General features: G+C 37.7%; 1 protein-coding gene and 1 long non-coding RNA gene across 2 annotated transcripts; both read left to right on the top strand.

Annotated features, from left to right (window-relative positions):
* Nucleotides 1-342: 342 nt before the first annotated feature.
* On the top strand, nt 343-8,880 carry DYNAP (dynactin associated protein; the record flags this gene model as incomplete). The annotated part of the gene is made up of 3 exons (XM_082640610.1): nt 343-399; nt 3,672-3,800; nt 8,590-8,880. The coding sequence occupies 3 exons, from the start codon at nt 343-345 to the stop codon at nt 8,878-8,880; spliced, it is 477 nt and encodes a 158-aa protein (XP_082496736.1).
* A 2,599-nt stretch (nt 8,881-11,479) lies between these two features.
* Nucleotides 11,480-16,138, top strand: LOC309814783. The gene is made up of 3 exons (XR_014295744.1): nt 11,480-11,833; nt 13,878-13,958; nt 15,029-16,138. It is a non-coding gene; the product is annotated as an uncharacterized lncRNA (long non-coding RNA).
* The last annotated feature ends 4,996 nt before the right edge of the window (nt 16,139-21,134 follow it).

The following is a 21,134-nucleotide window of genomic DNA, read 5'->3' on the forward strand; positions in this document are numbered from 1 at the left end:
TAAAATAGAAGGCAGGTGTCTGAAAGATGGTGCCAAAAGGAGGAAGAGGAAGAACTGTGTAAGATTTTCAGAATTCCACTGTGTCAGGGAGATTGTTGAGGGGGTAGTCATAGTAGCTTTCAGAAGCAGTATTTCTTGTGTCTTTCTCTCATTAATACCTCATTTCCTTCTCTAAGGTGGATCCTGTTTTAGTGGATAATTATTTATTATTCACACCGGCACTGATGTATCAGAGCTGATTTTCCACCATTTTAATTATTTCTCAGGGCTGCAGATATAAAGGGCAATGCACGAATTGAAAAATATTTTTGGAGTTCAGCTTGTAGCACTGAAAGCTCAAGAATGGACAGAAAGCATGGAAAATATGTGGTGAATATTGAACACTCTGAAAACCCAGCAGTGAGTATTGTTGCTCTAGTTTAATATTTGCCTATATCGCAGTCTGACTATCAGCATTTAACAGCAATCTAATCTTTTTACTGCAATATAGTTAATGTCATAATTTTGCATTCTTCTCCAAAAGGAAGAGTAGCCAGGTATTAATTTTTTCCTTCAGCATTTCATGATATATTCTGCTCTATTATACTTTAGAAGTTATTTACTTATATACAGCATGACCACGTGATATAAAATAAATTAACTTTCAATATTCACGATCATGTAAACATAAAGCTCCAAAGATGACTTTGGTTTAGTTTTGAAATTATATTTTTACAATTTCATTCTTAGATTTTATATATAATTTCTAAACCTGTCAAACCTCACATTTCTAAATATGTTGGAAATCCAGAAAATCCCTGAAAGATATCCTCTGAAAATCCCTACCTTGAATGAAAATATGATCATTCTGTCTATTTTAAAAATTTTTACACCAAGAATCAAGTCTTCACTATATAGTTATAAGAGGTCTCTTTAATACCAGAACAAAGGATAGAAACGTGCTAAAAATTGAAATGGTAAGTTAAAATTCATGCCAGAAGAATAAAGGCAATATTTTGCCTTTCCAGTTTGGAGCTGTGACAATCGGCCTGTATTAATCACCTACAAAATAAGCCAAAGAAGATCAACTCCTGTTGTTCAGTAAGTGTTAGTTGAATAAGAGAATCCCACAGAGGATTCCTGGTTTACTGAAAGAAAAGGGGTCTGTCCTTCTAAGTCATCATACAAAGGACCCTCCTGAGGCTGTTCTCTTTGTCATTTGTCTCTGAATTTGACACTCTATAATTGGATCTTCAGGATGATGGAATATTCAGATGGGAAAAAAAATCCCTTTAGCCAAGTATTCATCATCTTGATAGTTTCTCTAGATAGCAACAAACTTGAAGATGTTTACAAATATTATCTTAAGCACATTTTACAGCATATGTCTGCATAGCTGACAATATTTCAATTACCGTGGATATTAAGGCATAGTAATAAAAATATTTTTCTCTTAAGACCAAATTCAATAATAGAATTAAAAAATGAATTGAAAATCACAAAAAAGAAATAAATTTTGGTGTATTCTTTTTCTGTTGGGATATATGAGAACTTAAGTTAATCCTTATAAAGTTAGGGGAAAAGCTTATAGACCTTTCCTTGGTAACTATTGTTGCTGTACTTCAGTTGCCTATGGCCATTATTAGCTAAGGCTGACTCTCTGATTACACATTATTCACAGCTCTCCAACTATTCCAGTTTTGTATAGAGACTTTCCTGTACTAAGAGTCAGAGGAACCCTGACCCAGCAAAGATTATTACTTGGGTTACAATATTACCCTGAAGCTGAGCCTAGTTCACAGGTTCTCTGCCCTTGGTGTAAATGCCACCCGTCATCTTCCTTCTTTGAAAGGGTTGGGATTCCACCAATGCCAGAAAATTCTGGAAAACTGGTCTGGTGAGTGAGTTTTGCTTTGTTTACCAAGCACATTAAAATATCCAAGTTCTTCAAAATATCCAGGTTCTTCAGCCACAGGCAAACTGAATAATAACTAAAGCAACAAAATCAGTACTTAGGAAAATAAGCAAGGTTGTTATTAAAGGTAAGTCCAACTTTGCTCAGGTTTACCTAGTGAATAACATGGACTTTTTTTAATCTTATTCAATAAAAGTAGAGATATTTTCTTTATTTCTTTGATATAGCACTTATAGAAAAATCTAACTTAGTGAACTCTTTACTGCCAAGAGTATTCCATGTTGTCTATATTTAATAACAATCATTTATTTTTGATATTGTTAATGATAGTTCCCAGTAGACCAGTGACTTTATACAATTCTAGTCTGACAGTTTTATGGAACTCATTGGTTGATGGGTCAGCAATTTTTATAGCTATTTAGTAATGGGTTTTAAATCAACATGGTAGGAGATAACTAGTAGTTGTAGCAGTAGGAATAAAAACATTAATACTATATTAATGATAATGATAGCTAATACTTATTGAATGCATACTATATGCCAGACATCACTCTAACCCTTTTCCTTAATCATTAATCCTCACAGCAAATCTATAAGTGTGGGTAGTCCTGGTAACCCTTTTTTGAGAATAAGAAGTGACAGTGATGCCCTTGGCTCACAGAAAATTTATATTATTATCCTATGAGATGAAGACCCCCAGATAATCCTATATTATTTTTGAGATGTGACAAAACATTTTGCCCAGATGCATAAATTCCTGAACTTGCTGCTCTCCCATTTTCATTCTATCTTCTTCTTTCTCCTCTTTTAATGCACCCCTCCCCCCAGATCTTTCCCACTGAACTCACCCATTTTCAATCTTTATTACCCCCTTTTCTCAACAATGTTTAGCAATTACTGTATTTATTTAAATAATTATACACAAATATCTGTTTTCCTCTCTGTTATATTAGCATACAAACTCCCTAAGTGTAGAGACTTTTGTTGTTGCTGGAAACTGTTTTTATACTGCTCTGTGTCCAAGAGGAACCCAGCAAAGACATATCACAAACTGGACAAAAGACTCATCTTCTGTGTTCTTGTGACAGGCTTGCAAGTTCCATTGAGTAGAGCATGATGTGAATTATACAAAGGAATCTCTTTGTGTGAGAATTTTTCACTAGTATAGTGTAGTATAGTATACACTATATTAATATATGATTGTAGTTTAACATAATAATATGCCATATATAGTTTAGTAGAGTGGAAATTACACTGGTCTTACTGCTGGAATGTCTGGGCACCAGTGCTTGCTATTGGGTCATCATGGGATAATAATAGTACTACTACCAATAGTAATAATAACTTCAACTCTTTTTGCTTCGATATTCACATTTCCAAAATGACCTGAACAGGTTGTACCTGATAAGCTGCAAGAACTTTTTCAGCTCTAACATTCTATTCCTTATACGAATTGATGTTTCCTAGTATATGCTCCACCGACAGCATCTTGCCACATAAGGGTATTTAATACATGCTTGTAATATGATAGAGAAGATGGATTATATACATTCCTGATCTGGAACATTGATAACTTACAAAAATTAGTTAAAAGGTACCATAGAATAACCTGTCTAGACTTTTTTGTCTTCAGAGGATAAGAAAACATTAATTTCTTTTAAAAGTTTCATTGTTATTTCTTTTAAAAGTCACAGCCTTGCTTATTTTTGACTGAAGTGTTTAATTTTAGAAGTTCAACACCACTGCTTCCTATTCACTTAACGCTTCATCTCTATAGCCAGTCATGTGTTCAAATGACCAAGAGGCTCAGAGCTCCGCATTCTGGTGTCCACCTTCAAGTGACATAACTGGTGATGTCCCTTCCAACTTAACTGGGGTCTGCATGAACCCAAGAGTCCTTGCACACTCAGGATGACAACACACAGACTTATACCACGCACAGGTAACGTTTGGTATAGCAGGTTTTACCCAGGTTGGGATGTGCTCTATATGGGGATGTATTTGGTCTAGTCTTTCCCGGGAAGTGCATTTAATTGTTTAATTCACCTACATTCATGTTAAGCATTTGCTGTGTTCTCAGTATAATTATAAGTCACTATGAGGTAATCTACTAGAAGGAGAGTATTCGATCGTCTCTGTTTTCAAGAGCTAATGTTCTTTGAGCACTGGGGACTCAAATATTCTCATAGAGAGAGAACATGTATGAAAATAAAAGGAATAAATGTAAAGTACAAATGCAAGTTTGGGGAGGGGCAGGGGAGCAAATCTGTCAACAATGTAGAGATTAATTCACTAATTAGACTCTGATGAGACACTGGGTCATACTTGAAACTTCAACGGTCCTACTCTATCGTGATCACCTTATTTTCTTATACTGTTCCAGCCTCTGAATCTGTATGTGACACTTTCTACAGCTCTCTTGGTTCTGACCTCTGGTACATATAACCTTGACATAGAACCCTGCCTCCAGTCTCTGGATTTTCTCCCTTAGCTTTGAAGACTAGATTTAGCTCTCCTTGGCTCTTGATCTTGTCTGTGGGCTGAATGAACTTTACCTCGGGACTGTATCCCTATATCTTCAGCCCTAGTGTAGAAACTTGACATTGATTATAAATTACTTATTCTGCTTGGCAGTTTGGTTGGGTTACCCTGACTCTGGAATCCCTATCCTCTGTTGCTTAATCTTGCTGTGGAGGTTCAGTAGAAAGAGACTGAGCTTTGTTACTTGATTCTGGATAAAATATATAAACTACTGATACGGTTGCTAGGTCAATGTGAAAGAATAAGTGAGTTAAAATGGGTGGAGATAGAAAATGTTTCTACTTGTTTGCAGAGGTAAAAAGCAGAACTGAAAGAGGTCTTAGATAACATATAATCTGGTAGTTCTTAACCCTAGCTGCATATTATAGTCATCCAGGGATTGTTTAAGAAATACTGATGGCCGAGCCCCACCCTAGATCAGTTAAATTAGAAACTCTGGGGGTGAGGCCCATGTAGCAATATTTTTTAAAAGCTTCAGGTCAACTTAGTGTGCAACTAATGATCAGACTATCTGATCTAGTCCCATTCCATCATTTAACAATCAAGGAAAATGTGGCCCAGGAAATTTAAGAGATTTTGCAGAACCCACATAGCTTTTGCCAGAAGTGGCTGAAATAGGAGAAGAATTTAGGTGTCCTATTGTCTGGCTATGTGCACTTTATTTCACTAAGCTGCTCTTTAATACTATTTTCTTAAGGCAGTATTATAGCTCCTCCCAGATGTGCATAAGTCTTTTCCTTTCTTGAGACTCCTTTGTATTACCTTCAATATAGGTAAAGGAGATGATATTTTTTCCTAGGTCTAACTTTGTCTTAGTGACCCTTATTTCCCTGGCCTTGTGGACCCCATCCTCATTCTGCTCCTGCTGCCTTGGAACTGCCACCATTTGCACAAAATCCTGACCTTTCAACAAATACCACAGCCCATATTTTGCAACATTTAAGACCTGCTTTAGTCTGTCTGGAAGGCACGAGTGTTGTAGTTGTATTCCATTCTTCGAGGGTCTTGCTGTCATCAAAATGATAATGAAATAATCATAATGGACGATTGAAAATTTATGTAGGTTTCACAGTGCCAGGAACTCTGCAAACATTGTCTTATTTTCCCTCTCATCATTGAGAAGCTTCTGGGAGTTCTTTTCATTGTGCACTTTCAGGTATTTTAAGCCTGGGAAGGATATAATGCACTCAGGTAAATTCTCTGTGTCCCCCTAGTCATCCTAGGTCCCAGGCAGCTACTTACATGCTGGATGAGAGGGAGTTAAAAGGATTGTTACCAGGAGTTGATTCATCACCTGGTGTCAGTATTTCTTAAAGGTTTAGGAATACACAAACCTCACACTGTATCATTCCTCTCCTGATAACACAGTCACTGACTGATACTCAGGTATGTATTGGGGCAAAAATAGGTGCATGAGGAGAACTTGCTGTGTTGAAGGTGAACCATGCAGCCTTCTGCCTGGTGAATGGAGGTTGGGAAAGGCATTCCCAATCAGCAGAACTGTTTGTGCCAAAGTCTTACCTTAGAAGTAAGCATAGTGCATTGAAGAAACTGAGTGGAGGCCAGTGTGGCCCCGAGCTATTGCACTAGTCCAGGGCAGAGATAAAGGAAGCTTGGACTAAAGTGGTATCAACAGAGATAAAGTCACTAACATTGGGAGATGTTTAGCAGATAAAGTTAAAAGACCTTTGTAAGAGATTGGGAGATTTCAAGGATGATCCCTTTGCTCCACTTTATGAAATTGAATCAAATGGATGGTAGTGCCATTTAGTGAGATGTGGAACCTGGCCAAGTTTCCCTAGCAAGATCATGACTTTGGGTTTGGACACAGTGAGACAACTTTGAAGCATCTGAGATGTGCTGTTGTGTAAGCATTTGAGGGCTAGAGGGGAGGGCTGGATTGGAGATAAACTTGAGAGTCATTTGGATGCAGATGGTGGTTAAATCTGGCCCACTGCTTATTTCTGTAAATAAAACTTTATTGGAACACAGCCATGCTCATTTGTTTACTCACTGTCTATCACTGCTTTAACACTATAATGGCAGATTGGTATAGTTATGACAGAATCTGTATGGCTCACAAAGCTGAAAATATTTACTGTCTGGCCCTTTACAGAAAAAAATTTGCTAACCCTAGACCTAGTGTGAAAAAAGACAAGGGCCAAAGAATGTCAAGCAAAGGGAACAGATGGTTCAAGAGAGAAGAGGAATGATCTTCAGTGGCAAATGCTACTGAGGGCTTAAGTAAGATGAGGGCTAAAATACATCAGTTAGATTTTAGTGAATGCATGTCATTGGTGACTCTGTTAAGAGGTGTTTCAGAGGCATGGCAGAAGCGATGCCAGACTGGATTAGGTTGAGGAGTGTGCAAACGGAGACGTTGCATTTAGACAACTCAAGCAATTTCATTTTCCAAATATAAAGAGAAGTAGCTAGATGGGTATTTGAAACCCGTGGGAGATTTTCTTGTTTAAGATGGGAGAGATTTGAGTGTGTTTAAATGTTAAAAGGAAGAAGTCATTTAAGGGGAAAATGGTGAAGTATTCAGTCCTGGAGGAAGGATAAACAAAAAAGTTGCTGAGGAGGTCAGAGGGGATGGGATCCAAAGACAGATTGGCAGGTCAGCTTCAGGCAGAAGGAGGGATAGAATCTTTTGTGTCAATCAGGGAAAGAAGAGAGTGGACTTGCAGGTTTGGTACCTAGTGGGGGTTTGAAAGGGTTTCCATTTGATGGTTTCAAGTTTCTGGATGAAGTAGAAAGGAAGTAGAGTCATTTGATAGGAATGAGGAGGGACAATTTGTGTGTGAGAGTTGGTGGATGGAGCTTACAGGTTTAAAGAGAGGGAAGGGCTTCCCTGGTGGCGCAGTGGTTGAGAGTCCGCTTGCCGATGCAGGGGACACGGGTTCGTGCCCCGGTCCGGGAAGATCCCACATGCCGCAAAGCAGCTGGGCCCGTGAGTCATGGCTGCTGAGCCTGCGCATCCGGAGCCTGCGCTCAGTCCTCAACGGGAGAGGCCACAAAAGTGAGAGGCCCGAGTACCGAAAAAAAAAAAAAAAGAGAGATCCCACATGCAGCAACTAAGACTCAGTGCAGCCAAATAAATAAATATATATATATTTTAAAAAAGAGAGAAGGGGGCCTCCCTGGTGGCGCAGTGGTTGAGAGTCCGCCTGCCGATGCAGGGGATACGGGTTCGTGCCCCGGTCTGGGAGGATCCCATATGCCGCGGAGCGGCTGGGCCCGTGAGCCATGGCCGCTGGGCCTGCGCATCCGGAGCCTGTGCTCCGCAACGGGAGAGGCCACAACAGTGAGAGGCCCGCATACCGCAAAAAAAAAAAAAAAAAAAAAAAAAGAGAGAAGGAAGAAGATTAAGGAAGTATTTTGAAAATGAGAGCATATCTTAATCAGAGAACTATAATAAGATGGTAGAGCAGTACAGAAAATCCATCTGAGGATGGTGTTCATACCTTTATATTGAGTCTGATCTGCCCAGGTGCATGAATTTCCCCAACAGTGCGACTGTTCAAGGGAGGCTTCAGGGTAAGAAGATAGTCACTTGTTTGCCAACTGGAAAAATGGAGAAGAGGGAAGTGCAAGAGATTTTAGGGAGCTAGTAAGTATATTGAAATAATGGGCCTTGGAACAAATGGTAGATACGGAGAGATGTGAGTGAAGCCAGGGCTGCTGGGCTGGATGTTTTAATAAAACTAAAGAAAGGCTGTTACAGGAATAATTGAACAAACAAGCTGGAAGGAGAGGACATGGTGGTTAGAGCACAGGATTCTTGAAGAAGTGATTCTGGAAGTGGAGCAGGTTGGGGTAATGACAATATCCAGGGGAAGTTTGGGTGTATGGCAGAGAATTTACTATTAAAGTTTTGTTCTGCTTATGTGAAAAGACAAAAGGCCCCATATTCACCATTGGAAAATAGAATAAAAGAAGATGAGATAGAGGCAGATTTTTATTTCTTCTAATGTTAGAGAAAGCATGCAGTTACTTCCATCTGGATAAAAATGTGGACTTTAAATTTCTTGAGAGATATATAGGGATTCAATGATGTTAATGCACCTGGTTATAAATAACACAAAAGAGATGATAAATGACAAGCATTTTTATCTTTCATTACTGATATTTTTTATTTACACTCTTCTTAGATGAAAGAAAATTGCTGCAATAACTGGTCTCTGTGGAAAGTCTTTTTGGCTTGTCTCTTAGCCTATGTGATAACGACAGCAACTGGCATACTTGTAATAAGCCTGATGGATAATAGGGGAAATTACAAATCTTCCATTGTTTTCCAGCTATCCCCTCAAAGTCAGGGAGCCTATGGTTATTATTCCTTGGTCCACTTCTACTACTTCTCAACCTACAGTGACCACCAGGTCATCAGAACTGACAGCTACAACCACTTAAACAGAATCTACTACCTCTGCCTTGTCCACTGAACCTACAACCACAACAACCACAACCATTGCTTCACCTGAACCTGCAACCTCAGCGGCCATGACCATTGCTTCACCTGAACCTGCAACTGCAGCGGCTACAACCGTTGCTTCAACTGAACCTGCAACCACAGCGGCCATGACTACAACTTCAAGTGAAACCACAGCTGCCTCTGCTACACCAGAACCTTAAACTACAACTACTGTAACTTCCACTTAGCTTACAAAACCTATGGTCATCACTCTCCTTCAACAATCTGTAATCTCCACGTATTTCTCTGAACCTGCAACTGCAATGCCACCATTATCACTTTAATCTACTAGAACTACCACCAATCATCAACATGTTCTCTTCTATGGCAAGTTAACATTTAGTTATTTTCACTACAAATTAACCTACAACTATCTTCCCTCACTGGCTCTTTCCTCAAATTGTAGCTACCTCTTCAAGGGCTGAGTCTATATCCACTGCCATTGCTACATTATACCTATAGCAGCTACCATGATGCCATTTGAAGAAAAGTAATTTAGACAGTGAATAATGGGAAAAATTACCTTAATTTTCACCACGTCAACACTTAGGTCTTCCAAAACTATTTAAATGTTTGGGGGCTTCCCTGGTGGCGCAGTAGTTGAGAGTCCACCTGCCGATGCAGGGGACACGGGTTCGTGCCCCAGTCCGGGAAGATCCCACATGCCGTGGAGCAGCTGGTCCCGTGAGCCATGGTCGCTGAGCCTGCGCGTCCGGAGCCTGTGCTCCGCAACGGGAGAGGCCACAACAGTGAGAGACCCGTGTACCGCAAAAAAAAATAAATAAATAAAATAAAATTGCACCTCTATTAGTAGATTTATTTCTAGTTGCTTGAAAATTTCTTTTCAATATCTCTTTAAGTTTTTAGTTTTCTGAATATTTGTTGATGATACACAAAAATTTGAAATAATCACTTATACAAATACAAAATACTTTCTTAAATTATTTTTGTATACTGATTTGTATCCACTAATCTTGCTAAACTCTTACTTATTCTAATAGGTTCCTTGTGGATTCTTTGGATTTCTATGTTTACAATCCTGCTATATGCGAATAAGAGCATCTTTCATCCTTATATAATGGACTTCTTATTTTATTGCCCTGGTTGGGACCTTCAGTACACTACTGAGGGGCAGGAATCATAGTGGACTCTTGTCTTGTCACCTTTTCTTCTCTCCGTTTTACATCTCAACCCTTTTGACTGAGATTCCTCTCCTTCTGCATTTCTACCCTTTGCATTTCTTTCAGTGAATGCCTGCTGGTGAAAAACTTAGTCAAATTGTGTTTAACTAAAAAATGATCTTATTTTTACTCTTTACTTGATAGATATTCTTGCTGAGCATAGAATCCTAGCTTGCCAGTGATTGTTTTTCAGTATATTGAAGACCAATTTAATTGTCTTTTGACTTTCACTTTTGCTTTAAAGAGGTCATTATAATAAAATGTAATAGCCTACATTTTTTTAAAAAGGTAGGAAGCCAGGTTCCTGATGCTAACTTTTCCAGGTACTTTGTCTTATTCTTTGCTGCTCTAAGATTTATACTACCACTGAGAAGTTTGAATTATAAGTTGAAGATCCCAAGTTCTCCAACCATTACATAATAGTGGACTCAGAAAGAATCAGAGCAACATTGGTTTAATGAAACAGGATTTGTGTTGGCCATAAGGCAAAAAAAAAAAAAAAAAAAAAAAAAGAAGAAGAAGAAAGCAACTAACAGTGATTTAAAGCATAAGTCATCTATTGTTTTCTTAATGAGAAGTTCAGAGATTTGGAATTCAGTTACATAACATTTTTTTGTGAATACAATATTACACACAGGAAGACATGTCTGCTCTTGAACTAGGATGTATGTAAGTCTATTAATGGTTTGGAAAATTCATGTCACTAACAACTGCCTCCCTACCCAAAGTTGGCCTATACGAAATGCATGACTAAAAAATATCTTAAAGTCATTTTTTCTCTATTCTATACTGCTTGCCACTTTGCTAAAGGGTCAGACTGCATCAGCTCTCAGGTTGTTGTAAAACACCACCTCACTTTTGCAGGCTTATCAGGTACACTTTTCCTAGTGCAAAGTGGAAAAGTGTCAAAGATGGTCTTTCTTTTCTAGTTCCTGCACATCTAAAAGATCAGTATTCATCAGAAACAGTGACAAAATAATTCATAGTCTAAAGCAAGATACAATGTGCTAAGAAGCAGACAAGATTTACTGTGGATAATCCTTGATTTGTGTACTTAAGAGCTACTGAAGTGTACTTATTTCCTATTTTTATCTTTAATTCTAGCTAAAGCTATTTTAACGTTTTCTTTCCCGAGCCACTGACTTCCATACAGAAGACTTTCCTCACCATTTATGCACATTTATCATGATCCAGTAATCTTAATATTGTCTTATTTTTAGACAGTTTTGAAATTAGTCATCACCATAATCCCTGTTTAGCCACAGAATTTTACAATATCCATAATCAAGGAGTGGCTTTGTAGGCTTTTTTAGAAGCAAAAACTAAATTCCTAACCTGTGAGAAATCAAGTTTCAGTGACTTTAAGTAAGTTTTGTGAAATAAGGAAGGCAAGAGTTTACATCTGCTCAGAATCCTAGAGTCTTAAAGTTGAGATAATTTTCTGCAGGTCATTTTGGGAAGGGAGCAAATTTTTCTATTTACATTTTCCCAACTAACATAAATTGTGTACTTTGGGATATAATTTGGAAGTTTTCCCAGGAAACAGATGACTACTACTTTGCATAATCCAGGTTGAGTAAATACACAATTATTAATTTAGCATAAATTCAGTATTTCCTAACTTCTAATCCACAAAGTGAATACAGATATCCTTGGAGCTCCATTGGAGATACCAAGCCCTTCAGAATGGACGACCAACAATGGCAGCATGCTGTGGATATTGAACAAAATGCAGCTGAGTTGGTGAGGTTTTTTTTTTTTTTTTTTTTTTTTGGCGGTACGCAGGCCTCTCACTGTTGTGGCCTCTCCCGTTGCGGAGCACAGGCTCTGGACGCACAGGCTCAGCGGCCATGGCTCACGGGCCTAGCCGCTCTGTGGCATGTGGGATCTTCCCAGACCGGGGCACGAACCCGTGTCCCCTGCATCGGCAGGCGGATTCTCAACCACTGTGCCACCAGGGAAGCCCGAGTTGGTGAGTTTTGTACATACCTTTTAACTGCTTTCATGTCTAATGTTCTTGCTTTCTACATTTGACTTTTAACCTTTCCAAAAAATGAGGTTGCCTCATATTTCACGGAAGATGCAAAATGCCATTGCTTTAATATCATATATACATCATTTTATTTCCTTCTCCTTTTCATAATATATTAAATATGAGTTATGGTGTTTCCCTACATGTCAAAAACATTTATACAATTTATTCCATTAAGTCAAATAATTAGTTAATGATGAGCACAAACCCCCCAGCAAAATCAACTTTTGAGGCTGTGAAAAGGAATGGTTTGAATTTCCCATTTTTTAGTAATCTGACAGGCAACCTATAACCTCTTAGGTCCCCCAAAACAAAGGGTAGAAGGTTTTTTTAATAATTCTTTTTTTTTTTAAGATTTGGTTTTAACAAATTTGTGTTTTGGTTTTTTTGCTTTGTTTGTTTTGTTTTTAATTTCTTTTTGGCTGCATTGTGTCTTCGTTGTGGTGCGCAGGTTTCTCTTGTTGCAGAGCACCGGCTCTAGGCGTGCGGGCTTCAGTAGTTGTGGCTTGCAGTCTCTAGAGCACAGGCTCAGTAGTTGTGGCGCATGGGCTTAGTTGCTCCACAGCACGCACGACCTTCCTGGACAAGGGCTCGAATCCATGTCCCCTGCATTGGCAGGAGGATTCTTAACTACTGCGCCATCAGGGAATTCCCTTTTATAATTCTTTATGAGTTTATTTGCTTATTTTAAAACATGTGGAAAAAACAGAAAATTACAGATAAAAAATTTTTTAAATCACCCATGATCCCTCCCAGAGAAAATCACTGCTAGTATTTTGCTTCTTGTCCCCCATCCAATTTAAGTTTATTCTTTTGATTGCTTTATTTTGTCACATGAAATTTTTGTCAATTTACCTAAATTTTTTCTCCAAAAATTCCATAAAGATCTTAATTAAAATTCAGAGAATTGAGAGCTTATACTACAGAAACCTTTTATAAGAGGACATTTGTTCACGTTGTCTTTTTGTTTCTCAGTAAAGTTTTATGGTTTTCTTTACATAAGTCCTATGGCATTTTACAGGCTTAGCTATTTTAAATGCTTCATTACTACTGTGAATAGCAGTTGCTACACACACACATACTCACACATAAAACAAGTGCTGTTACACATATGTTTTATACTTTTATAATCAGCCAATTTGATGAGATCTTATTACTTTCGATAGGTTATTAGGCTAAGTGTTTGGGATTCTGTTTGTAAGCAATCATATCATCTGCAAATAATGTTAATTTTATCTTCACATTTCCATTATTTTTATACACTGAGAACTTCTAGAAAAACATTACCGGATATTGGTGGTAGGAACCTTTCTTCACTTCTCCTTCCTTTAAAAGAATGTTGTCCCTGGTGTTTCACTGCTAAATATGATGGTCATTGCTTTGAGGTAGACATTCCTTGTCACATTTGGGAGTTTTTCTTTCCTTTTAGTTCTTTGAGATTAGTATTATTTGTCTGCTTTTATCAGTTTTGAATGATGAAATTTGTTAAATGAGCCTTGAGCATTGAGATGATTATCTTATTTTCCTTCTTTGATCATTTAATATGAAAAATGTATTCATATAATTCATATCACTAAACCATTATTAGAGTTTCAGATTTTCCTAGAACTTGGTTAGTTCTTCATTTAATACAAGTTGGACTCTCATAATTTTTTTACATGTTTTATGTGTTTATTTTACTGGATAAAATAAAGTTTCTTCACCCTTAAAAATCAGGGTTGATTGATTGCTTATTTTAACATTCTTTCTCTGTAGTTACCCAGAAATCCATACTGTTCAAGCGAAGGAACGCACTGTGGTTGTAGATTGCCCATCGTGACCTTACAGCCACAGTGGGTGAGATTTGGGGCCCGTGGTGTGGTGGGGAGTCTTCAGTAGTTCTCTGGCGTAATGGTGAGCCGGGACGGCAGGGTCTGCTCTGTCAGCCCCGCTGCAGGGTTCTCCTCTCCTTCAATCCCTCCCCAGCCGCACCCCTCTTTGGCGGCTCTGTGCTTCTCCTGTGGCATCGCAACCCAAAATCTCCTGCTAACACCGGGGAACCGCAGGCCCCAGCAAGTTATCAGTGCTGTAGTCTATTTCTGTAAGATCCTATTCCATGCCGGAGCTGACATCTTTTTTTTTTTTTTTTTTTTTTTTTTTGCGGTACGCGGGCCTCTCACTGTTGTGGCCTCTCCCGTTGCGGAGCACAGGCTCCGGACACGCAGGCTCAGTGGCCATGGCTCATGGGCCCAGCTGCTCCGCGGCACGTGGGATCTTCCCGGACCGGGGCACGAACCCGTGTCCCCTGCATCGGCAGGCGGACTCTCAACCACTGCGCCACCAGGGAAGCCCAAGGAGCTGACATCTTTTTAAGCTCAGTGAACTTCCTTTTATTTATGTTCAAAAGATAAAACTGTATTTAATGAATCATTTTCTAGTGATAAAATCTCAATATGTCCTGTGAACATGGGAGATGACAGTGAGCCAAAGAAATACCTGTAAATTTCCATCACTCAAAGATAACTAATCTACATGTTCTGATATGCCTTTTCTTTATTTTTTCTCCTCTTGAAGGCTAATTAGATCATTAATTTATACTGCAATTTTAGTAGCTGTTATATAAACTTAATGTGATATATTCCTGAGGCAACCTATTTGCATTTGAGATGATGCCTTCTTGCTTTAGTACAAAGGATTAACTAAGAGGGAATATTTTGTCCTTATGGACTTGTGGACAAGGGGTGTGTGTGTGTGTGTGAGAGAGAGAGAGAGAGAGAGAGAGAGAGAGAGAGAGCGCTGATAAATTTGTTTGTTTAAATTGCGGCATTTGGAGTAATGAAAAAATTAGACATATTCTAATTAAAACCATTTATGTAAGTTACCACGGTCTTATTGCTGAAATATTCACTTTTCATAATCTTTTGCAGGTGACAGCAAAACTGTAGTCACTCTGGAAAACATTTCTGGTGTGTCTGTTGGCCTCTTTGCTAGGACCCTTGTCGTTCTGCTCTGATATCTTGTCCACTTCAGCAAGCCCACCAACAGTACCACCGTCCTCACTCACACAGACAGCAAGTCCAATCATGTCACCTGCATCGCTGGTTCTGCCCCATCTCCTGCCTCATCATCCCTGCCTGGACCTCAGGGCACTCTGCCTCCTACCCCTGTGCCCAACCAAAGGGCCTCTACCAAGGTGCCTCCACCTCCTATGAAGATGACTAAAACCACAATGCGGGGCCATGAAGTTGTCACTGAAGATGGAGAATAACGTTTCGGGGGCCTTTAGCCTTCCTCAAGCCAGATCAACATCCTTACCCTGAAGGAAGCATGTCCAAGGTATTCTTTCCTCCTGCCAAGAGGTTCCACAACATTTAGCTTTATGAGACCTGCCCCTCTTGCTCAATCATTTGCTGTATTCCCATATGAGAATGACTCCAGTGTTCTCAGTCTTGGGCCCTCCAATGGTCAAATGATTAGAAAAGAAGAATTTCAATTGAACTAGGTAGATTCATCCAGGCTGGGGCCCAGTGTTTCCTTTTCATCCTGTACAACCAATCTCAACTTCACTAATGAGGATTTTGACAGCTGAGGAAGTTGCCTGCTTCCTGTATGCTGGTTCTCAAGCTGGTATTTTTCATCCAATCGTTGATTATTTCCCAATCTCATATACTTGGCTATTTTCAGCATTTCTATTCCAGTAGGGGAAGAAGGAAATGTTTAATTAATGTGGTTAATGAACATAAATGATTATATAACTATTGATCATTACAGAAGCTTTCCTACTATTGGGGAGTTCAGAAAAGAGGGCAGATAAGTGAGATTAGAAATAATCAAAGAAGGTTTTAGAGAAAGGCTGAAAGTTGAACAAGGGTGAAATTTTAAATTTAAGGAGAGATAATTAAAACAGAAAATGAGAGGGCTAAGGGAGTTTAATAGATTTAAAATCCAAACCACATTTATGGATAAGCACACTTACCCAAAATTCTTCAAATGTAACAAATGATGTATTTTATATATCTGCGCTTTTTTACTGATAGTGTCCATATTATTTTCTATACTTGATATTTTGCTTAATCTCTAAACTATTATAAACTACTACTTATAAAATTTGAACTTTTGAATTGTTTTGTACTTCATGCTATAACTTTGAGTGCACATTGCTTATAATTTTCTATGAAACACAAGAGTCTTGTTCAATGTTCCTTTAATACTCACTAGAAGCATCCACATTTTATTCTGGAAAAGACTTCAGGGTTAAAATCAACTTGCCCATTCCATCCTCAACTTCCAAACTCTACAAAAGAGGAAGACTGTTCCAGGGAAGGGTGCCCTTGTTCAAAGACTCAGACCCTATGAGTGGACACGGGAGCCTGGATCTCTTTTGTATACCATCAGAGGTTCTAAATAGGTTCCAAAAGTGGTTTTTTTTTTAAAGATTTCCTAAAGCAAAAGATTTTGTGTATATGCCATTCTAGGTTGATTTGCTGTAGTCAATAATAGGCTATGTAAATTAGTACAGACCTTGAGGCCTTGCTGAGTAATTAGGCTCTGCAAAAGAAAGATTAGAAATGTGATCATTGCTAGGTAATTATTATTTATGAGCAGCTAGTATTATTTCCTAGACACTGGGAAATGTAAACATTTGAGACTTTGAAAAATAATTTTTCAAACAATTTACCAACATTATTTGATAATAGAATTTAAGAATGATGAAAGGCATTATATAAATTTTAGAAAAGAAATTTCATAAAGCTCTAGGTAAGATGAATGGGCAAAATGGAGAAAGTGTGCATGCATTTCTCCCTGGTAGAGTTTTAAATCAATTCATTTCTATTGTGCTTTTGATTTAAATGCTTGTGAAGAAGAAAGATTAGATTCACTAGGTTCAAATGTGCTTCCTTATATGATTTAAACTTTGCTTTGTGATATAAAATTTAAAAAAGCTTTTAATACAAAGACCTAAAATAAAGGCACTGTTAATAAAGAATTTAAAAGAAAGTTTTGTATCCTAGAAGCCATTTTAAATAACTAGATGTTGTGATAAAAGCTGTTCTTTTCTTCCTTTGCTCTTTGAGATAATACAGAATGCACTATGGTAATATGGGGAGAATAACTTCATTGTGTTTAAGGCTCTTAGCAATGAATTTCCTATGTTAAATATTGGAGGATATTGTAATTAGGGTTATCTGAGTTCATCAGGTTTCTGTGCTTTATAAAATGGGGTTGTGAATGAGCTCTTGGATTCATTTTTTTGCTTTAGGCTTTTATGCTTTAATAAAATCTTAAAGTATTAAGCAGCGTTGTGGAAAAAGTCTTCACCAGTTAAAATACATAACTTGGACAAAAATTTTACAAAGTACTATGAAAATAGTGAAGTGTGCATATTCAATAAATAAGTAATCACCCAGTGGTAATGATTTATTCACCAAATATTAAAACCATATATATGTTCTAATATTTATTATTTCAAAAATTTATTCACTATATTGAATGAGAGTAATATATTTTAAAACAGTCAGGAAATTATTTAAAATATCTTCTACAGGACTTCCCTGATGGTACAGTTGTTAAGACTCTGTGCTTCCACTGCAGGGGGCATGGGTTCAGTCCCTGGTTGTGGAAGATCCCTCACAGCACAGCCAAAACAAAAACAAAACAACAACAACAAAACAATATTAAAAAACTAAGGATTATCTTAAGAAACCCAAATTTAAAAATTAAATTAAAAAACTATATCTTCTACAAGCAATTTTTGAGTCCATTATTTATTCTTAAATGCAAAGTAATTCTTGTGGGATTAAAACGTTAAGTTTTCAAATACACTTCACCAAATAAGAGTGAAACTAACTTCTTTGGATGAATTACTAAAAAATGTTCTATTGGGCATTTTGTTTCCAAAATAGGTCCATTTACTTACACTGAAAATCCACTGTAATAGGTAAAATCTGTACTCCATGATATGTCCACAATTATTTTAGGGGAACCTTTCAGAAGTTATACTGTGTGAGCCATTCGCTTTGATATTGTGCAGTTTCAAAAGCTTTTGAACCTTGGAACCACCTCTACTTTGAAACAAATTATTATTTGTGAACTTTCACTTGCTTAGTCTTTAAATTCTTTAATAATCTAAGTTTCTCATTAATTGCCATTATAGTGATAGGCAGCTAATATCAGTGTTATGATCAAGTCAATCATGTTTCTGGTTTGTCACATCTCTTGCTAACTTTGGCCATGGCATCCTGAGAGCCTTTTCCAGTCGTGTAGGAGTCTCTCTTTGTCATTCACAGTGGTCATTACCATCAAACAATTTCAAGCAGGCGTTGTTCAGGGCTAAGAGGGAACTCCTCAGCTAGCAAGAGGGAAGAGATATGGGAACATATGTATATGTATAACTGATTCACTTTGTTATAAAGCAGAAACTAACACACCATTGTAAAGCAATTATACTCCAATAAAGATGTAAAAAAAAAAAAAGAAAGAAAGAAAAGAAAGAGTTCCCTTTGCCAGGAAACGAAGAGCAGGGTGAGCAACCAGGTGCTTACCAGGAGCTGGGAGTAGGAGGGAATGGGGAAAATGGAGAGAGGTTGGTCAAAGGGTATAAACTTCTAGCTATAAGATGAACAAGGTCTGGACATCTAATGTACAGAATATTGATTATAGTTAATAATACTGTGTTATGTACTTGAAAGTAGCTAAGAGAGTAGATCTTAAATGGTAATTATGTGACATGAGAGATGTTTAGCTAAACTATGGTGGTAATCATTTTGTAATATATAAGTGTAACAAATCAACATGTACATCTTAAACTTATACAGTGTTATATGTCAGTTATATCTCAATAAAGCTGGATAAAATAAGTAAAAAATAAAATAATTGCTCACAACAACTAATGTCATCTTTTCCAGCATCAGAGTGGATGTGTTTGCTCTGAAATGTAGTTTGATTTTAAAAAATACTGCAAGTGCAGATACCTCTGCATCAGTTGTATTTGTTTCTACATTTGCAACTGTCCTAAATGGAAGACATGGACTTATCTTACAAATGGAACAAGAAGTCGCAAATTATTATTTCCTGCTTACTACACCAGGGACCTCTGTATAAGTTATGATAAAATTCAGCTATAAGTTGAATAGATGTTCCTAAACAATAATAAAGTTATGGAAGTTATAGAAAAATAATGTATAGAAGCTTCTCTCTCATATACATTAAAAGATTAAAGGTAGCTTTTGAAAAAGTAATTTTTTGGTCATAAGAGACCTAGACTCCTTTATCTCATTGTTCTACATCCTCAGTATCTGGCTTCTATTTCCTGGTTCAAAATGGCTGCTTAAGCTCCAGTCATTACATCTATATTCCAGTCAACAGAAAGGAAGAGGGATTAAGGGCTTGATCATTCTTCTAAGAATATTTCTCAGAAGTTGCATATAATAAATTTATTATAGCCCATTGCCAGAAATTAGTCATAGAGCCACATGTAGCTGTAAGGAAGACTGGAGAATATAATGATTATTCTGGGTGTTTGTGTGACTAGCTAAAACTGAGGTTTCTATTTATAAGGAAAACAAACAGAATAGATATTGGGGCACAATCCAGAGTCTCTGCCCAACAATTAAAGCCAAACATTTTTAGATGAAGAAGTGAACATTTCGCTCCAAATTCCTAATCCCTTTATGAGCCTCAACTATTCTTTAAACTCTTTTATAAACAGTCTGGCAACCGCAAAATTTTAACAGTGTCTAATAATTGTGAATCAGATGCGGTCATTTACAGTGTCACTGAGTTGGCCTCAGATGCCAAGCACGACGGCTGAGGATTCAAGTCTCCAGGAGTTTCACCGGCACAGGAGAGCACCAAGAGCCCCTCGCAAAAGGAGGGAGATCATGCCTGATGCTTCTGTGTATCTGCACGGAACCTAGCCGTGTGTCTGACATAGAGAAACTACAAAGCAAGCATTTGATGAATTAAATCACTGATTACATCCCAGAAACATCAAGTAGAAAGGGACCGCGGAGATCATCCAATCCAAACTCTTCACTTTTGAGATGAAGGACCTGAAGCTTGAATAAAGCTTGGCAAGTGCTGGGTGTATGCAGGTATCGTGTAAAGGACTTTGTGTTATCTTGTCCAGCAGTGCATTAGTGTTAAAACTGAGACTGCATGAACTCAGATCTGGGACTCTGCACTAACATGAAACCTTTTCACTTTACATTTTCTGACTTCCATTTTGACTTGCTTCCTGCATGTATTAATGTGTTTTAACTCGCATTTTATTAATAGCTACCTCACTTTTATGTATTTTTATTTCCAGTTGGAAGACAGAAAATCATGTTCTCTGATGCCATTTTACTCTTTATATTTTCTCCATCGTATCTTCAATTTTACTTTTCATTTTCCCCAAGAACCAGGTTTTCTTCTTTCCAGGTTGCAAAGGGTTTTATGTTTCTGCCTTAACACAGTATTTGAATAGTTAAAATGTACAAGATCTAAAACTAGGCAACCAGGACTTGAAACCTTGCTCTCTCACTTACTGTGTGACCTTTGGCAAATTATCTACCTCTCTGTGCCACAGTTATCTCATCTAAAATGTGGAGATAAAAAAAGACCACATACTGCATAGGTCTATTTTAAAGAGTTAATAGATTAGTAAAACAGCCTGGAAAGTGTTCAATGAATGTTATCTGAGAATGATGGTGACTTCTTAAGTAAAGGGTGGTATTCTCTTGCCACCTAGCATGTTTTTGGCCATCTCTCCTTTTTTAATAAATAATTTATTCAAAAAATTACAATTATTATTGTCATTTAAGAAAAATGGCACAAGATAGTTGAAGCTTCTGAGTAAGTGTTATGATATGGTTACCTCAAAGCTGAATAGAGATTAGAGTTGGGTGGAATAAAAGTTAAAGTGCGTGGAAAAAAACCCTGCAATGATTGGAGGTGAAGGAGTGGGAGATAAAAGGATTCACCTTCCCTCCTGCAAGAGCAGCAGAGTGAATGTGCTATCGGCTGGCTAAGAGAATTACACTTCACACATCT

The sequence above is a fragment of the Mesoplodon mirus genome, assembly GCF_964341445.2.
Source record: "Mesoplodon mirus genome assembly, chromosome: 13".
Classification (NCBI taxonomy): domain Eukaryota; kingdom Metazoa; phylum Chordata; class Mammalia; order Artiodactyla; family Ziphiidae; genus Mesoplodon; species Mesoplodon mirus.